A 15039-nucleotide genomic window follows, 5' to 3' on the forward strand; every position below is an offset into this window, starting at 1 on the left:
TAAACAGAAAAGCAATTTTTGTCCTCTGGTTTTTAGTAAATGAGGTTGCACAAACGGAAAAAAGCAAACTAGCTCTGATTGATCACTGAGGAAAGGGGTGCTGAGATGTCTCATCTTTGGTAAAAATATGGCCAAAATTTTCTTTATGAGATCTGCACAATCCTACTTTCTTGAGCTACTTTTAAAAAATGAGTTGCAATCTATTTGTCTTTTATGGAAGCAAAACAAAATTGAATGAAAAATCTATGCATTGTATCAGTACTTTTTAGTAGAGTAAAATTTTAAACCATTAATTTATAAAATAAGAAACTTGCAAGTGAATTCAAATAAATATAAAAATATAAGTGAGTGTATTTTTTTGTTTTAAATTAAAAGCAAAATATTCAATAATATATAAGTATAGTTGAGATATAGACAAAACAAAATAAAAGCAGTAAAAATAGAATGTGATTATTTTGAAAACGATAACACCTCCAAAAGAAAGTGCATAGAGAAAATATAAAATAATTAATAATTTAAAAGGAGATTGAAAAGTATATACGGTGAAAGAATAGCCAAGATTAAAGAGTACAATATACGAATACTATAATATTAAAAATAAATTCGAAGTTCACCTCTCAATTTGGTTTGGTTTTTATATAGCATTAGATTCCACCGCGAATTGAAATGGGAATATAATCTCTTCATAGAAACAGCACATGCGTTGCCAGTTTACCATTTAGAAGAAATAATTGATGTTAGACTTTAATACTTTGCAATAATCTGATTATCAATATTAGACTCACGTCCTTGTTGATTGTGATTTGAAATTGAAAGAAAGTGACCGATAAGCAAATTTTAACCTAATCCAAAATAATTAAGGAAATATTCAAAACTTTTTTTTTTATAGACATGAGAAATTTAGTTGGACGTTAATACTCTAGTCTTAGCTATGAGAACCATAATGCGATTTTATTACAAACTAACAAAATAGAAAGGAAATGCATAAAGTTATAAAATATTAAGTTCTATAAAATAGCATTTAACCAAATAAATCATGAAAATTTCGTCAAATAAAAAAACTAACTTTGATGAATTAATTCGATTCAATTGATCTCTTGAACCTAATGCAAACAAGTATAAATTAAATAAAAAGGAGAAAGTACAGAGGCTTAATAATCTGAAAGCCACATATTTTCTAAAGTTACAGTAGCTGTTGACAGTTATTGTACACGGATTGGACGGGCTAAATAACGCCCAACAATTTCTCATTCATTTTGGAGGACCCTTTGAATGTAGTAAAAATATTAAAGAAAAAGTGACTACCTAATCTACATAACTGCGTATCACGCTGCTTCTGGTGGCAAATCATGCACCAAGGGCTTCTCAGACTGTGCCTCAAGAAGAAACCTGATCGTAACTTTCTCTGGGGCTTAACAAAATTTATAGTTCTATTATCATACACATTGGCTTCTCTGATAGAAAACTACAATTCCTGCTCTCGAGCAGAATGAGAAGCTTCAGTAATCATTGTCTTCATCTTTCATTATTGTGTTTGGACCATCATCAAAACCAGTGGTAGGAGCAAGCTCATTCAAATCAAGGAAGCGTCTCTTTCCTGTGCTCTCAACTTCCTCCTGACCAGGATCCTCCTGACCAGGACTACTTAATTTTTCAGGAGCTTGGTTTTGTTCATTCTCTTCTATTGCAGGATATGTAATAGGCTCATCTACTTTCGTTTCTTGTTCTTCATCATCACTTCCACCTGAATCTTCACTTTCCATCATGTATTCACCATTCTCACTGGGTTCTGAGTGATCATCAGCTGATGTATCAGACTTGTCAGATTTGATAAACTCGGTTTCTGATTCTGAGGCCTCATATTGACGGTAATTTATAGAATTTCTAGTTGCCCTTTTACTGCGTCTTAGACTTGATTGAATCTCACCCACAGATCTCAGTTTGGTTTCTCTCCTAGTACGGCCTGGCACCTGTTTGACCTTGCGGGGTTTGTCACTATCCTCACTCATGCTCAAGGAATCATCATCATCATCATCTTCTTCTTCTTCGTCATCTTCAACATTGTATTCGTCCCACTCATGTTCTTCTTCTCCTTCAGAGCTACTGGAAGACTTCCTTTTATGCTTGCGTTTCTCTAGATATTCTTCATCATATACAGCTTCGCCAACAATATCATCATCACTATCGAAGTCTGCCTCATTGTATGATACTGCTCCAACAAACTCCCTTTCTGAATATCGATTAGGTCTCCGTCTTTGACGATTGCTAACGTTGAAATCAGATAATTAGTGAAAATTAGATTTGAGAAGAAACATCTCAGCATATTTGAAAGAAACAAAAAATACACACCTTCGATCCAAGTTGTCATTTTCATGGTCTTCCTTGTCATCATAAGAGTCAGCTGATTCTGAAGATGGTATACCAAAATTCGCATCTTGTGTGGCATGCAGAGGACCATATTTACCATTAGTCAAAGCTTCAGGTTTTGCTACCGATTCTCTCCTGGGCATACGTTCTGGAGATGGCTGTTTCTGCCTGACAATGGAATGAACATATATACAAGAAATGAGTACATGGCACAAGTAAATGCGTATGACTGACCTGTCTCCCTCCTCATACATACACCAAACAAAGAATGAAAGGATAGAAGAACATACTTGGTTACTTTAATTGCCTCATTGATTGACCGGTCAAAATCATCTGCAATAACAGTAATTTCAGGTTAGGTTTAGAACAAGCACATAGTGGTTTCTAAGGGTAAGTTGATTCAAGTTCAATAAAAAAGAAAATCAGAAAATTCAGTCAACAATTTGAACAAAACTAATAGGAGTGGGTTAGATGTGAGTGTTTTGGTTAATTTGCAAGTCATAGGTTCAAACCATCATGTCCCAAGTAATAAAAAGGACACAAACATCTTGCTGAAAATGAAAAAATCTACAGGTGAAGATGGGAGCAACATGAGTTGTCTTTTTTTGGATCTTGAAGCATCATGGCTTGAAAAAGAAAAATCTACAACCATTGCGGTAACAGGGAGGGTCACATATGCATTTTCAACCCATGAGATGAGGGGAGTTGTTTCCAAGCCTAAAACTGGGGGCCACCAAATCACAAGGTTTATCTTACAATTGCAAAAGGGCTAACCCTCTTAAAATTACTCAAGAACCGAGAATGAAACAGAATATAAGATTTTTATAAAAGAAGTCTACCATGTTGTAAAGGCTGACTGGGTAAAAAGGAAAATTTCAACATGACATTATATATTAGATACTCATTGGATGATACAAAGACGAGCCGCAATTAATATTTCCATTGCAGTATCCCTATGGCAGCACTGGCAATCCCGGGCAACGGGTTACTAATAAAACCAGATAAGCCGCAGGTTATGGGTCAATGGATCCAGCCTAAGTGCTTAGAAAAATAGGAGGTACCTGGGAGCAGAGCGCAATCACAGAAACTCATTTTTTGTTTAAGAAATATTGTTTATGTTGGAAAAGGAGAGCAACCTATTATATTACATCAAAATGTTTTGCAATCTAGTGCTATAAAATATCCAAAGGTCCTATTTATCCAGATAGTTAGGTAGAATTAATAGACAATCCCAAGCTCACTAATACGACAAAGTTATTAATCTTAATTGAATAAAAACAACTAGGAAATATTGGAAACAACTCCCCAGATTACTTTGCAGGGTGTTGAGATAAAAAAATTGCTCTAGAAACTGAACAATAGAATCCAGATATAGATATATTTTATACATTTATACAGAAGGAGCCGGGACTAACAAACAAAGTACAGTTGTTAAAACAAAATTTAAATCAACCAATTATAGGTATCAACTACCAATACCATGAAAATGATGGCTCCAGTTATAATTAAACTTCTAGCTCTTACCAAAAGTGTAGGTAACAGGTTTCCTGTCACGAAGAGAACGCCCTGGACCAAGCCCATCAACAACCAAGTAATTATCAAGCAGAAGAGCTTGTCTGTGTTGCTTTTTCAGCAATTTCTCCTTTTTCTGTGCCAACCAAACCAATTTGGTAACAGTTGAATGAAAATGCAATTAAGATCCTTCAAGGGCCATAAATCAATATTTTTTTTAAAAAAAAAATTGAATTTAATTTTAGAAACACCAATTCTTCTCAAATTTCTCAACCCCTACCTTATGAGCTTTCTCAACTTCAGGAAGCATGTCTATCTTCAGCTTTTTCCCCAGAGAAGTCTCTGTTCTGTTTTTACTTGAGAAAAGCTTCTCCTGTGTAAGCAGATGAAAGAATTGATTAAATTCATACATGACGTGGCTCATGTAAAGAAAAAAAATGAACCTAATTAATAACAATAGCAGGATACACTAGTTCTTACTGAAAATGAAAAAGAAAAATAAGGGTCAAACCGATCATCTGGATAAAGTTGTATTCACTAAATAACAATGACTAAAGCGCAAAATCATCAAACAGTTGAACAATGCAAATGCTTCCACATTCAACATCAGATTCATGAATCGCTAACATTGATCTCTGGATCGTATCATATAATCAACAAAGGCTTAGCTACAAGAATATAAAATGTTTGCTTGTGAGATCAAATAACTTTCAGATTAGTTTAGAAGCAATTTACTATGAAGGTGTCTTTGACTTTTGAGAACCACTCACAACATGATTAAAGAAGATTTTGTCAGCCCTTCGGAGGTAAAACTACTAAATCCAATAAACACCAACTAAAGAAAAAGAAAACATTTATCTAGCAATTTATAAAATTGAAAAAAAACAAATTCCACGCAGAATTTTTAGAAATCACATTTATGTTTGCTTCTTCAGTATTATTTTCAATGTCTTTTTCCCTACAGATATCTTACAACATAACTTTTTGATTTTCTTATGTATGCATTTGTATCCTAAAGGATGTGCCACCCTTTCTATCGTAGTTTCTTATTGCAAAAGTAAATTTCTCTTTCTAGCACAGACAATCTGAACCCATGAAAATTAATGATTTTCTTCTTGATTTTACAAAATTAAACAATAAAAAGAATCAACAAAAATCGCAAGAAAAAAACCTTAGGTAATTTTAATCATGCAAGTTTTCATTTGATCTATAATTAGATTCTGATAAATAAGTTTTGAATCTAACATCAGATTTCAAGGAGAACGCCTAATTTGGATTTCCAACAAAGTTAAAATTCTAAGAAAGTTTGATAAGACTATATGTTTGGGTTTATAATCACAATAAAGTAGATTTATGGTGTTTTCTAGCATGACAAACTATTGTGTAATTTACATTTACATTTAACAAGTGATTAATTATCAAAATCTCAAATCTATAACACCAAAGTCTCAACTCCAATCAAGACAACTACAACAAATGTTAGTTGTTCTAGGCTTAAGTGATAAGTAACTCCTTAAAATGAACGTTGATCAACCCCCAGCTTTAGTAACTTACAGAAACATCTTGAAATTCATCAAAATTGGTAGCAACTGCTTCCCACTGGTATGATGTGCTAGAAAGAACCTGGGAACCTCTTGCTTTCCCTTTCTTCATTTGAATCACTTCAGTTTTCCTTATTTCTCGATACAGCCTATGTCCAATAATGGGATCATCTTCATACCTGCACCAGTCAAATTTCAAATGAATAAAACCATAAGCACAATACTTTCTAATATAAGATTTAAAAATTTGACCATGACAACCCAAAACAAAAAGTTTATTACCAATAAGAAATTCCGTTCGAATCACCTCCTATACGCTCTTTACGGAACGTTGAAAGCCTAACACCGTGTTTAATTGAGTTGTCAATATAACTTCGGATGTCTTCTTGCTGCAAAATAATTACTCAAATTGGATTATTACATCACTGGTATAATACAAAAAGGGACAATAGAGTAAAAAAATTTGGGAATCGTGGATGCACCCAGTAGGTTTTGATATTGGGCTCCCCACGACCATGACCAAGTAAAAATCCTAGGAGGATGCCTATGTCTTAAATTGAGTAGTATGGGATGCTTGATGGAGTTTTAAGCGCTCAGTTCTTTCCAGTTAATGGTTAGCTTTTACAGGTGGGTTGCCCATATACTTCAGTGCTTATACATTGGTATCAGAGTTGTTGTTAGTGTCTTGGAAAGGGCTATCTATGGAGGGTTCCAAAACAACGGCAAAACTGAGTAAAGTGTCACCAAGTGAGTTTTAGGATGGTAGGTGAATATCAGCCACAAAAGGCATTGGCCTCAAAAACAGAAACTAGAACAACTCGTTAAATAGACAAGTATAATGGACTCGCTTATGAGAAAGATGCAAGGAGCATGCCAAAAAACAGAAAATGCCATGCTAGAACATGAACAACTTTTACATAGCATAAATGTATACAGTCATCCATTAAGATATAAACATCAGACAGAGGGGCCGCATCCTACCATTCCAAAATTCATCCATTTGAGATAAACAGATATTAATATATGAATACTAAAAAACAAAATATACCTCAACACGAATGTCGCATATTGCTTTTAAGATGACAACACGGATCCCTGGATCAAGTGAATTATACACTTCAATCTCCAGCCTGTCACATTAGCATAACGTAAGACCTGTGATATTTGAAGATTAAGATTCTAGGATTACAAAAATTGCATGAGCGCTTACCCATGGGAAGCAACAACTGGAAGATCCCCATCAGCAACCTACATTTGGATTCCAACCTCTTATTAACTCTAGAAATTGTAAAATAGACATTATTATAAAATATCAGCTTGCCGATTGAAAGTAACTTATTACCCAATGCCACCAATCTCTCAATTTCCTGCACAATACGGTTATCCAAGTATCTCGTGTGAGTGCCATTCGGGTAATAGGAGGGATTGCCTATCAAAACATTAAATATATGTTATTATCAGACCAGTAGCAGCTCTGCAAACACGTGGAGAAGCAAGTACTGATTCGCTATGGAATAAACCTTGAGAAAGATAATTGCAGAAGAATTACAGCTAAATGACTAATTCAAGTTCAAACAACTATTATTAGATTTGAAACTGTGTGATTACTCAATTGACAACCTTCACTTTCCTTCACCAATATTCTAAATCATGGTTGGTTTTTTTTATAATAATTCAAAATCAAAAGTTATATAAACATAGGTAGATGATTCATTAGATCAGAGACTGGTTGAAGACCCTGCCTTTAACATACATTTACAAGCAACAATACAATAAAGAGCTAAATCATCACAAGTCATATAATTTAAATCATGTATGAACTCATATAAGAAAACTGAGTAATAACTAGGTATGTAGATGTCACTTGCACCCCAAAGTTTAGAAAATTCTACTAAGTTGGCCTTTCCTTATGCTATCCAAGGTACATACATACATACATACATACATACATACATATATATATATATATATATATATATATATATATATATATATTACTCCTTGCAACAGCACCTTTGAGATTGATTTGCATCCAGAACATCAAGGGCGAGTTCAAAGTCAACATATGTATAAATGTGACAGCTTTTAAAACTTACTCAGACTGTTTTGCATATTGTAACCTTTACATTAAGAAAACAGGGTCATTATCGTTCTTAAAAGCTATAACTGCATCGAATAAACAAACTTAATGGTTGCATTCAATGCTTCAGCAGAAGAATGTGCCTTCAGATCTGCTTATCACAATCCCCACATGTTCCTAATTTAACACTAATGCAGATGAAAAGAACAAGGCAAGTTCAAATTTATCTTTTAGCTACTGAATAAAGGGCTTTCCATAATTCTAATAAAACTTTCAAAATCAAGAATCTTCTCTCTACTTACAAACCTCGGTCAACCTCAAGCCTGCAATCATTCAAGGAATTATATCCATCTCATCTCAGAATATTAAATTGGTCAAATTCATTGCTAAGTCATCAATCATTAATGTAATTTGAAAACAAAAAATAACAGGCCTTCTTCCACCCATCAAATCCAGCATTACAGAAGCCAACCCTATGAGAAACAATCATCTGCATTATGTCAAAAATATGTAAAACTGAAAAAGAAAATATAAAAAACACGACACAAGGGGACTAAGCCAAAACTCATAAGCAATCCCAAAACACAGGTTTCTTTTTTAGCTTGGTCATAAAAACATTCGAACAGCTGACTAAAATTATATTTGATCTAAAACTAAATAACACCAATGCAAAATATTTGTCTGATCCACTCTACTCTCGTTCAACCACACAGAAGCTTCCCTGAACAAATTATAATAACAAAGATTTTACTTAATAACTCTAAAATCTCTCTCACAGTCAAGCATCCAACTCGACCAGGTTACAAAACTATATTCTCCAATTGAAGGTGTAAAATTGGAGCATAAACATTCAAAATAAGAGAATTCAGCCCAAAACAGGAAAAAACATGATGATAGAATCATAATAAACACGTGCAGAGTAATCACAACAACAACAAGCAATAAACAAACTCAACCACAAAGATTAAGATATACATCCACATAAGAAAAAAGTAATGCCATAAACAACAACCAAGGACCAAAAAACAAACTAAAAGGAAAAGTAAACAAAAATTAGTAATAACACCAACCAACCTTTAGCAAAGGCATATGAACATGAAACAAAGTATCGTTGGGGTTAAGAAGGGCTGTCTCCAACTCTTCCGCAGAAAATTCCAGTGAGATATTCAAAAGAGGCATAAATAGCTGCAACAAGGCACAACTTTTCACATACAAAAAACACAAACAAAAGCAAACCAAAGTCAAAGATTACACTTCCCAACTCACATGCAAGAAATTCAGTACGGAAGCAAACTCCCACATCGTCCGCAGGTGCCACCGTGACAACTGTGACGGCGAGGGCGGCTCCACCAGCGGAGTAACAATCTTGCTGCATTGCAGCGTCGGTGGCGGAGAAACCTCCTTCTTAGCAGCCACGGGCGAGGAAAGGAGGCGAGAGGCGGCGCGCATGGTGCACGCCCGGGACGGGCGGGTACTCCTTGTGGTTAGGGGAGGAGTCACCGCAGTTTCTTCCTTCGAATCGGAAACATGGTTTGAGGGGTCGGCTTCCGGTGGCAGGGAGTGTTCGCCAGTCACCGGAGGAGGGGATCCGTTGGACATGACAAGAGATATTAAATTAGGGTTTAGGGAAGTGAGTTTGAGATTAGAGTTGGAGAATCATGATTGATGAGTTAGCATTAGATTGCGGAAACTAGAAAGAGCAAGAGAAGAAATTAAAAAAGAAAAGAGAAAAGAGAGAGGAGATGGGAAGGACCAAAGGGTCCAATCCAAACCCTCAAATCCAAAGCTGAGTGTCTCCTATGAGAAGCTCAAGTGGATGAATGTAACTGCAAAATACGAAAAACAAAGACTGAAGACATAGAAAGAGTGGTCACTGGCAGTGATGATAGAGAGAGGGACAGTACCTGAAATTTGGTGCTATGAGGTTAGATTTGGTTTCACCTTGGGTCAAATCTAAGAAAGATTAAATCTACTGTTTTGTTCCCTTTTGGATTACACTGCTCATTGCCTTTACTTTGGTGGTATTTGAAAATTTTTTACTTTTTTCTTCCCTTTTGGATTACACTGTTGATTTAGTTTACACGTTTTCATTCTTCTATTTCGATAAGTTTTCATTCTTCTATTTCGATAAGTTGACTGAATTTGGATTAGCCTTACCTCAATAAAATCTGAACTGTTTCTTATCTTTTCCTGTGTTATTTAACAGATTTTAACCATGACCAAGTGTGTAAGTTGAAACAGTTTGTTACTGTGCTGCTTGAGAAACTTTGATGTAAACACAAGAGGCTAAACAAGATTGGTTTTGTTTTTCAAAATGTAAGACTATAGTTTTGACTAAGTTACAATTTGTTCAGTCAATGATTTTCAACTTCTCAAAAGCTAAATCTGACATGTTAAGTTTAAAAACGGAAAGCTCTAACTTGTCGAACAGAAGTGTTCAAACTGAAGAATTTCGACATCACTGATTTGATTCTCCTTTCTGCCTTAAAAAGGTAGGTAGCATTTTTGCAAATTCATCAGTGCAACAAAAGTTTAAAGCTTGATCCAGAATGAAAACAAGTTGAACTTTCTTGTCGCTGGAAGAAAAAAGCAAGTAATGTAAAGTAATACATAATATCAGATTGCATATTCCTACAGGGATAGATATTGTTAAGTTTATTAGTCAATTCATCTGATTAAAGTAAAAGAAAAAAAGTGTTTGAAGAATGTGAGGGAGTTTTTCCCTAACTATCAATGTTCTGTTTACCATAATTGCCGAGGGAGTGGAGAGACAGAAAAGTATAATTAATACTAGGTTTTCTGCTGTGCATGTGGGGCATAATTTCTTCATCATCATGCAAATATACAAAGCTAGATTGAAATTTGTTAACTTCTTTTGGTTTTATTTTTAATAAGTTTATAGCTTCCTTGTGGAAGAGGTTAGAAGATGAAAAAGAGAAATTAGAGTCAGAAACGTGAAAAAGAAATTGTCATTATTAAAGCTATGGTTCGTACGAGCCTACTCAGTGAATTGGGTCGAGTCAAATATTCCACTCTTGATGATATGTAATGGAATATGACTGAACTTGATTGGGTCTGTCTTTGCAAGATTCTGATACGGTCACACAGTATATCACAACAAATTCTTCTGTGAAAAAGAATCATCCCCAAGATAATAAGAATAGGAAATTAATGCACGAAATGTTGGATATTACAAAAAATAACTGAATAAATTGGTGAAAAGAAATAGCTATGTAATTATCTGTAAAGCTTTTCATTACAACAATTGTACTGAAATTTCACTGTAAAGGACAACAGTATTTAGGATGAAAAATCTGCACTGTCCTGTACTATAAAAATTTATAATTAAATTATAAAATAGTTTAAAAGAATTAAACTGAACTTAAAAAAATAATTTAGATAAATTCAACTGAGTTATTTTTTACTTCACCTATATCTATCAGTATTATTAATTATTTTACTTTTTTCAGAATCCCTAATTAGCATGAACGTGATTTCAAACTGCACATTTGGATTTGATCGGATGTCACGTTTCATAATGATCTTCAGTACTTCTTTCCTTCTTTTGTTTCGGGTCATCTTTAAGTAGGCTTTTATTTATATCAACTTGTGAAAAAAAGAAAACACTGTATCTTTTACGATTATAGTTATGAGTTCTTTTAGCTATATATTCATCATTTTTGTACCAAGCATTACCTTACATGTTATAATAAATGTAGAAGAAAGTAGAAAAAAAAGTTAGTATACCCTAATAATCAATATTTAAGAACATTTATCCACCTTGTGAAACTTGTTTGTCTTAAATAAGGACAGTTGTAACTTAATTTTTTATTTAATCTCTTTTAAATGTTATTTATATAATTTTTATGCTGTATCATCCCTAATCATAAGTTATAAATCTTCTATTTGCTTTCTCTTCTTTATAAATACATTGTAAAATACATTTTTATTTGTTTTTTTATATTTATTTAATTACAAAACAACTTGAAGGTGACTGTTGCAGAGGGATAAGGAGAAAGTGGAATAAGAAAGGAAATGAAGGAAGAGAGTAGGTAAAGGAAAGTAAGAAAGAATGAAAATGTATTTTTAACAAATTTTTTTTATAACTTTTTTACATAGCTTGTGATTGGTCTATTTTAAATATACGAACCAATAAAATAGTGACACATAGTCTATTGTCAAAAAGTTATTAAAAAAAGTTGTTAACATATTATAGTCCAAGAAAGAATGATGTAATCAGTGCCACCAAGATCGTCATATCCAACACCATCTGATAGTTGAAGGAACATGATGTTACAAATTTGGTGTCAGCGCTAATAGCGTTATTCGCGAGGCATCCATGTATGCGACCACAAACGATTTTCTCTTCTAGTCTATAATTGTACTTAAGGTTTGACCGTCTATGTACTATATGTTCCAAGTCTATAATTGTACTTAAGGTTTGACCATCTATGTACTATATGTTCCAACTATTAGAAAGTGGGTTTAAGCCTAACTCAACCCCACAAAAACCGGCTTGTAAGGTGAGGTTTGCACCTTACTGATCCGATAGCGGGTGAAATAGAATAATAGAATGCCCACTTATGTGGGACTTCCAACACACACCCCTCACGCCGAGGTATATACATCTCGACCGGGGGACTAGACATTTTTAACTTGACCGGGGGACTAGACATTTTTAATGGGTGGTCCGATAGTGGCCCAATAGGGGATGAAACAATATGCCCAACAAACAACAAATAGGGTGTTGCTCCCTCCACCACCCCAAGTGCTTCTGCACCTCTCCACTATTTTCTTTTATTCCAAAAATACTCTATACCTCCCCACTGTTTTCTTTTATTCCAAAAATACCCTACACCTCCCCACTATCCTCTACAATCTCTCTTTTTCTCTCTCTACATTAATGAACCATTCATATGGCTTACATTTAAACTTGTGATATATTGCAAAATATAAAATTCAGAGGAAACTTCACTATTAGTGCTTCTACCACTTCCATTTTATAAACTTAAAAGTTAGATGCAAATACAAAATAATAAACATAATAATATTAATAATAAATAATATATTATTATTATTATTATTATATACTAACTTTATAACGACGAAAGAACTAAATAAATTCCAAATCTTTAACAAATAACTTTTCTTTTATATTTTAAGTATTTAATAATATTTTTATATTATTTATCTAATAAATTAAATACTTTATTCAAGTTATTTGAGTCAAACATGTGAGTAAGTTAAAACATAATATAATGTTAAAAATTATAGATATTAAATGTAAAAAAAAACACACATATATATAAACATTTTTCTAGAAATTTAGAACAAAATTTTACCATTTATTAAGTAATTTGAAAAAAAAAATATATTTAACAGTGAAAATAAGATCGAATCAAACTTATTTAAAGGAAAATGTAAATAAAATTTTGCAATATATCACAAGTTTAAATCTGAGCCATGTGAATGCTCCATTAATGTGGAGAGAGAAAGAGAAATATTGTTGAATATAATAGGGAGGTGTGGGGTATTTTTGAAATAAAAGAAAATAGTGGGGAGGTGTAAAGTATTTTTGGAATAAAAGAAAATAGTGGAGAGGTGCAAGAGCACTTGGGGTGGTGGAGGGAGCAACATCCGAACAAATATCGCTAGGATAGACTTTAGGGTGTTGCTCCCTCCACCACCACACCTTTCTCCCTCCACCTCCCCTTTATTATTTTGCCCCTCACTAAAATTTTATTTTTAGGGTTATTATTTTTTAATTTTACCCATTCATAACCTATTTTACTAATAACATATTCTAGTCCCGTACATGAGTAAAATATTTTTCTTTCATTTTAACATTATATTTCTTTCTCTCTTTCTTTCATCGTTGTGAGATACTACAAGTTGCAAAGGATGGTGGTAGCGGAAAGAATTATCAAGTATGCATTCGCTCTCGTGGTGCAGTGCTTGTCGTGCTTCCTCCAAGTGCGTATTCGAATAAACCTTGAAAACAAACCCTAAAATAAAAAATGTAACCTTTAAACGGAGGTCACATCCTTCAACAGATGTCAACATCTTTAAGGTAAAACGGATGTCGACATACGGAGGTCACATCCTTCAACAGATGTCAACATCTTTAAGGTAAAACGGATGTCGACATACGGAGGTCACATCCTTCAACAGATGTCAACATCTTTAAGGTAAAACGGATGTCGACATCCGTTTTTCGGGTTACGTTTTTTATTTTAGGATTTGTTTTATTAGGGGACATCCGTTGAAGGATGTCACCTTCTTTGATGTATACTTCCTCACGTTGATCGACGCTCTGGACGCTCCTCCACACCACGGCGGCGACACTCCTTCACACTACGGCGGCAATGGAAGCTTTCAAACCAAAAAAAACACTCAGAAGAAAAAGGAATGTAAGTGCGGGAGGTGGGGAGGTGAAACGGAAATGGGGAAAGGGGAAGAGAGTTTCGTGGGTGGGTGTTGGGAAAGTAAAATTAGGGTTTCAAATTATTTAAAATAGCAACATCCTAGACTCTAACCATGGTTCTGATACCATGTTAGAAATGGACTTTAAGCCTAACTCAAGCCCACAAAATCGGCTTGTAAGGTGAGGTTTGCACCTCACTTATATATTATAATTTGACCTTATCTCTAGTCGATGTGGGACTTCCAACACCAACTAATACATACCAACCGCAATAGTGTGACCGATTAAAATTAGTCAAACATCTAATTAGCGTAAACATATCAATAATTAGACTTAAAGGGAAATTGGTCGTAATTAAGCCGACCCTAATCAAAAAATCCACAGAAAAAGGTATGGTTGTTGGGATATTAATTTCACTTTTATTATAACATTAATTGTTTTAACGGATCAAATCTAAGCTAATTTTAGCATCAAAACAGCTTTAACAAGTATTCTCGATTGGTTGACGAATAAATTACTTTAACACAGAGAGGATAGAATTAAAGTGTGAAAACTAGGAAATTATTTTAAATGAACATCCAACCTTACACCAGAAATACAATCTATTAAAATATTGGATGTTTGAATCAACAAATTCACAACTCAAAAAGTCATGAATTGTGAATGGGTTATCACATATAGATATCCTTAAAACTTATATTGTGAATTAAACCAAAACTAGGTAAAAAACTCAGAGCTTCAATTAAGAAACATCAAAGATAATTTTATCTATATAAATATAATAAGAAGAAACTCTCTTTTTTATTTGTCAGATAAATATGATTCCATGATTATCTTATACATCATGAGGATAAAGTTTTGTATTGACTAAAATTAGAGTCACAGTATATCATAAAAGAAAAATAGACATATTAATAACAATGTCACATTAGAACAAGCAAATATTATTCAACAAAAATAAGAAATCGATTTGATTTTACTAAACACTCATATACTAAAATGACTAAAAGGATCACACTTATTTTCTAAAACAACATCACCAACAACCTCAATGTAAATTGAATATTCAATATCACAAATATTAAAACGAAACAACTTATTTAACATAAATTAAC

The 15039-nt window shown here is 33.6% G+C and overlaps 1 protein-coding gene across 1 annotated transcript; it reads right to left on the reverse strand.

Annotated features, from left to right (window-relative positions):
- Positions 1–1097: 1097 nt before the first annotated feature.
- LOC124834651 (DDT domain-containing protein DDR4-like) lies at positions 1098–9394 on the reverse strand. Its single transcript, XM_047309398.2, has 12 exons — positions 8767–9394; positions 8575–8685; positions 6763–6849; positions 6631–6668; positions 6469–6550; positions 5703–5809; positions 5434–5599; positions 4160–4252; positions 3892–4015; positions 2658–2700; positions 2350–2535; positions 1098–2265 (listed from the first exon to the last, which is right to left on the reverse strand). The coding sequence occupies exons 1-12, from the start codon at positions 9097–9099 to the stop codon at positions 1500–1502; spliced, it is 2136 nt and encodes a 711-aa protein (XP_047165354.2). The 5' UTR covers positions 9100–9394; the 3' UTR covers positions 1098–1499.
- Positions 9395–15039: the final 5645 nt, after the last annotated feature.

This window comes from Vigna umbellata, chromosome 1 (genome assembly GCF_029865625.1).
Source record: "Vigna umbellata cultivar VRB3 chromosome 1, Vumbellata_1.0, whole genome shotgun sequence".
NCBI lineage: Eukaryota > Viridiplantae > Streptophyta > Magnoliopsida > Fabales > Fabaceae > Vigna > Vigna umbellata.